Source organism: Musca domestica, unplaced genomic scaffold, assembly GCF_030504385.1.
Source record: "Musca domestica strain aabys unplaced genomic scaffold, Musca_domestica.polishedcontigs.V.1.1 4, whole genome shotgun sequence".
In the NCBI taxonomy this organism is placed as follows: Eukaryota; Metazoa; Arthropoda; class Insecta; order Diptera; family Muscidae; genus Musca; species Musca domestica.
This window is the reverse complement of record NW_026712328.1, coordinates 14159458-14165311: the sequence shown is the minus strand read 5'-3', so window position 1 is coordinate 14165311 and position 5854 is coordinate 14159458. Positions and strand designations below refer to the sequence as shown.

Here is a 5854-nt window from a genome sequence, read left to right as displayed (position 1 = left end):
TGGTCGCTCTCGGCTTGAATTCCATCACGAATAACTTTTTTTCTGGAAAATTCTCATCAAAATGCTTTTGTACGCTTGTAAACAATATAATGAGCTGTCACTGGCATAATTTTAACAGCTGTCGGACGAGTGGGTTAGAAATGACAACAGTCTGAAGTTGGTTGCAGTTTTTTCATCTCACCCTGTATAGCTCCCATATATATATCCTCAACCGATTTCCGCTTAATTGTGCACCAAATAGCCAATATCAAATCCAAGTGACCTGAATTTTGGCATATCCGACCGAATTCAGTCTAGTCAGCAAGTACATTAAATTTGTTGAAAATCGATTCAGATATAGCTTTAGCTCCCATATATATGTTTCATCTGATTTGGTGTTTAAGCCCCGCACATTCGTAACATGAATTCGACAACAAAGATATTTTCTCCCAATTATCTTATAAAGCTCGGTAATACCTTTCCCAGATTTTATCGAACATATATCCCATAAATATCCCTAATCCGATTTCAGGTTTATTGTGCAAATAATGGCTAATCTCAGCCCACATGAAGTGAATTTCGGTACGTACGTTTGGTATCGCGAGTATTTACTTGAAATAAATTCTTTTGTTACGGTAGCTCCACTAAATATGCATAGTGGTGTAGGGTATCATATAGTCGGCCCGCCCGACTTTTGACTTTTCCTTACTGGTTTTGATTTTTATTTGTTATAGTTTACCTTTTATAAGTTCAACCATGCTCTATTATTGAAAAATATTTTCCAACTTCATTTCACTAAATACACTTCTTGATTCGAAAGCATGTGGATTTGGCTGAGTGCCTTTAAAAAATAAACCAGTAGCGTAACCTTAGACCCACCATCAAAGCACCGAAGACCATATATCATAATAAAAAGGTGTATTGGTTTTGCATATCTATTCGTTCATATGCCAGTGCAAAATAGAATAAAACTATAATTACACAAAATTATTTGTTGGTTTTGAGTGAAGTATTTATGACAGGACCAAACCGGTGGCCAATCCAACATTCCAGTTTTTTCTGTTGCTAATGCTTTCAACAACTGGAAATTCAAACTTTCACTGAACGATATGAAAGCGTGTGGTCATACTGAAGTTACCCAGCAATAGCCAAGGCGGACGATGTAGTTTTCCGCACATCGTTCACATAAACGGTTGTTTGCTGTAAAGCTGCTCTCAGATAAACATTGAAGGAGAAATAAACTACAACTACGTACAAAATCTATAAAATATGTCGTTGATTTTCAAAGAATTGGAAACAGAAATTGCGAAGCGTGTAGATGCATTCTATGTCGATAAAAATTGTTTTATTGAGGTGTTACCGGGGAATGTTATAGTGCCAAGAAAGTTTAAAGATATCGGAGAATCAATAAGACACTTGAAGACGTATCCCGATGACGTTTGGCTAGTGTCATATCCTAGGACTGGATCCACATGGGCCCAAGAAATGATCTGGCTGTTGGGCAATCGTTTGGACTTTGAAGGAGCCAAGCAAATGCAACAGATACGATCCCCCATAGTAGAGCTCTCTGCTCTATTCAGTGTTGATCATCACGAATGGGTTTCGTAAGTATATACATACGTGATTAGACCCATGGTACAATAAAAAGATATTGTAGAGGTACCAGCTGATTACAATAGTTTCGAATTTTTACCGAATGCGAAAGAAACAGGAAAATGCAACTCTGTAGTGGAATCTTATTCTGTCATGTCTGAAATGTTAAGTTCTTTTTCGAAAATTAAATGTCTGATGAGAGGAATTATGACACCAGGAATATAAGCTAGTGTAAACTTGACTACTGCGTAAAAAATGTAATCTGACTTAGTCATAGTTAAGAAATAGTAACAATTCGGTTTGTTTGTTAAGCTAGGAATACATAAAGCGCTTATCTGGCTTGGCCGGCTTCTTCGAAAATGAACAAAGTAGCCTAGGGCCAAAATCGAGCTAAGTCAACCTTAAACTCCTTTGTTCATCTACGAAGAAGTCAGCCCAAGCCAGATAAGCGCTTTATGTATTCCAGCCAAGTATGCTCTTTATCTATAAAAAAATGTAACTAGGACCATCAAAATACCGAATATCGGGAGGTTACGATATAAGGGGACTATAAAAAACGTAGACCTTTACATACAATGTTTCGCCACCGGAGCTAGGACCCATTATGACCTAAAAATACCAATTTTTAGACAAGTCCGTGAAATAAATGTGGCGAAAATCATCAAAATGCCAAATATCAGAGGTACCGTTATATGGCATCTATACCAAAACCAACCATCCTAGACACAATGCCAAATTTTGAAGCTCTACGTCAAATAATGTGGGCTGCATCGTGCTTTCAACAGACGGACGAACGTCGTCAAATCGACATAGAATTTTATGCTAATCATGAATATATACACTTTATGGGGTCTACGACGAATATTTAGGATTGTTAAAAACGGAATGACAAAATTAATATACCCTCCTTTTCAAAAGCAGCAAATACGGCCGTACTTTTAATACCCTCCACCATTGGGAAGGAACTTTAAAAATTAAAAAAATACATTTTAAATGAAAACCGTTATAAGTTAGCTATACGAAGACTTGGACCTGTACAAGTAATTTGCCATAAGCTCTTGTATCAATTCCGAAATTCAAATTCTGGTCTATAATGTCGCTAAAATTCTCAAAATACTGAAGTTTGAAGGATTGAACTACAATTCTGAAAATACAGGGTAGGATGAAAAAACTTCAACCAACTTCAGACTGCTGTCATTTCTAAGACACTCGTCCGACAGCTGTTAAAATTATTCCAGTGACAGTTCATTATATTGTTTACAAGCAAACGAAAGCATTTTGGTGAGAATTTTCCAGAAAAAGATTTATTCGTGATGGAATTCAAGCGTGAAAGTGTGATTTCTCTATATTTGGCTGGAAACCCTCATGTGGCTATCGTTAGAGCACTCCAGCATTTAAATGTGAATAAATCTTTTGTGTCTCGTGCCATCACTCGTTACCGTGATACTGGTAGCGTTGCCCGACGTCGAGGAAGTGGACGGAAGAAAACAGCAACATCAGCAGAAATGGTTCGAAAAGTAAAGAAGCGACTTGATCGAAGCCCGCGTCGCAATTGCGGAAAAATGGCTCGTGAGCTGACAATATCGTAATATTCCATTCGGCATATTGAAAAATAGGCTCGGGGTAAAACCACCGAAGTTCCAAAAATTGGAAGAACTTACACCGCAACAAAAAGAAAATAGACTCAAAAGAGCTAAAGAGTTGCTTCGCTTTTCATGTTATGTATGTTTTTGCTCAAGTTTGAGATTTTTATTATTTGATGCGCTCAGAGGTCAGTAAGCTAAACACATCAAATAATAAAATGTTTTTCTTTTCTCCTTCTCCTGGACAGGAATACTCTGGGAAGCACTGTTGAAACGGTACACAACTTGCCGCGACCCCGGTTTGCACGTTCACACTTGCCATGGCATTTATTGCCACAAGATTTGGAGGAATCCAATGCCAAGGTTGGTTAAATTTATTGCTATTCAAAATTCTTTTTAAATACTATAATTTAACCCTTTTCAGATTGTATATACTTCCCGAAATCCTAAAGATCTTTGCGTCTCATTTTATCACTACTGTAAACTAATGCACGGCTTACAGGGCTCTTTCGAGGAGTTTTTAGAATTATTTATCGATGAACTAACACCAATTGGTTCTTATTGGAAACATGTGTTGCCCTTTTGGGAGCGAAGACTTAATCCAAATGTCCTATTTCTAAAATATGAGGATATGAAGCGCGATTTGCCAGCAACAATTCGAAAATGTGCTGCGTTCTTAAATGTCGATTATGAACTAACAGAGGAAGATATGAAGAAAATATGTGAACATCTTAAATTTGATAAAATGCAATCAAATCCAGCAGTTAATTTGGATGCAATTCTAAACAACTTCGATTCGAATGGCAATCCAAGCACTGAAGATAAATCAAATGATCAAATAAAATTTATTCGTAAGGGCCAAATTGGCGATTGGAAAAATTACATATCAAACGAAATGTCCGAAAATTTTGATGAATGGATAGTAAAAAATTCCAGTGGCACGGGACTGTTATTTGAATATGAATAATCCGGATATAGAAACTTGTTACTCCCGGCATTTAATAATGGTATTACATAAAATATGTAACCATGTGCCGCGGTATTTATTAGTTACATAATATACATGTATGTTCAATAAAAAAGAATTGTTTAACACATAATTGCTCTATTCCAGAACCGCAAGAATCTAAATCTTTTTATAACCGATTTTTTTCTTTATGGTATCGAAAATTGTTGCAACACTAATAGATTCTTGCAGGTTTTGGAAAAAAGTAATGTTTTATTTAATAATGTAAGCAAAAGACTAGCAAACCGAATGAAAAGGTCAACTTTTCAAACTCATGTTCTACAAGGTGAGATAAAAAAACTGCAACAAAGTCATACATTTGACATTTTTTTAAAATTTTATTGAATAAAAGCAAAAAAATATCGGAAATGGCATCAAATTTTAGAATAAGTTTAGATTTGTTCGAATTGGTCACCTTTGGAACGAATTATGGCCATCAAACGACCAATGAAACCGTCACACGCTGCCCGAATGTTGCTCTGCGGTATTTTGATCCATTCCCGGCGAAGCGCTTGCTTGAGGCAACTTTGCTTTCCAAAACACTCCAGACATAATATTCCAACGGATTGGTATCCGGAGATTTTGGTGGTCATTGTGCGCTGGAAATGAAGCGCCGAACCTCATTTTGTAACCATTCCTGGGTGGCACGTGCTGAGAGCGATGGTGCTGAGTCCTGTTGGAATGTCCAACGTCTGCGGCCAAAGTGTTTGCGAATATTTTCACGATAATATTCGGCATTTATTTTGATACCACTGTCCATTAATACTAGCGGAGAGCGACCATTGGCTGTTATAACGGCCCACACCATCACCATGGCCGGCGCTTGAGTTTTGGTGGCCAAGCGTAGGTGCACGTTTTCAACTGCCCTCTTTGGCAAGTAAACACGATAATTTTGCTTGTTTACAAACTGCGGGATAACAAATGTTTTATCATCGGAGAAAACCAAATTCGGCAATTCACCACTTTCGGCCAAGCGAAGCAACTCTTTAGCTCTTTTGAGTCTATTTTTTTTTCTGTTGCGATGTAGGTTCTTGCACTTTTTGGAATTTCAATGGCTTTACCTCGAGTTCATCTTTCAATATATACCGAATGGAATATTGCTATATGTTCAGCTCACGAGCCATTTTTGAGCTCTCACTGGAATAATTTTAACAACTGTCGGACGAGTGGCTTGGAAATTACAGCAGTCTGAAGTTGGTTGCAGTTTTTTCATCTCACCCTGTAGAAAATTTGAGGCAAATTGTTTTGCACCTATCAGATCATTTCATTTTGAAATATTTAATAATTTTGTTATGTTATTATTTACATTTAAAAAATATCTATATTTGCAAGGAATTTCGACATGTAGAGTAACTGGAAAATAAGGAAAATTTTCAGTTTTTATACATTTTAACGAACGGACGGACGGCCATACCTAGCTTGATCGACTCAGCTCGGCGAGAGAGTAAGATCCATATATACTTTCCTATGTGAGAAATCAATATTTCGAGATTTTACATTATTTTTGGCCCAATCAAGCTTATAATACCCCCAACACATAGTGTTGTAGGGTATAAAAATATTTATGGTTTCCCAACAAATAAAATCCAACACTGTTTCAGTTACTTTTCCATTTATAAAGTGCCTTATATGGCAGTGCATGTAGATAGAAATTTGAACAACGCCAAATACAGATTAACTTACTATTTTTCAT

At 36.7% G+C, this 5854-nt stretch overlaps 1 protein-coding gene across 1 annotated transcript; it reads left to right on the top strand.

Moving 5' to 3' along the window:
* The first annotated feature begins 961 nt into the window (after positions 1–961).
* Positions 962–4249, top strand: LOC131804219 (luciferin sulfotransferase-like). Its single transcript, XM_059126731.1, has 3 exons — positions 962–1583; positions 3404–3518; positions 3580–4249. Exons 1-3 carry the CDS (start codon positions 1249–1251, stop codon positions 4120–4122), a joined length of 993 nt encoding a protein of 330 aa, XP_058982714.1. The 5' UTR covers positions 962–1248; the 3' UTR covers positions 4123–4249.
* Positions 4250–5854: the final 1605 nt, after the last annotated feature.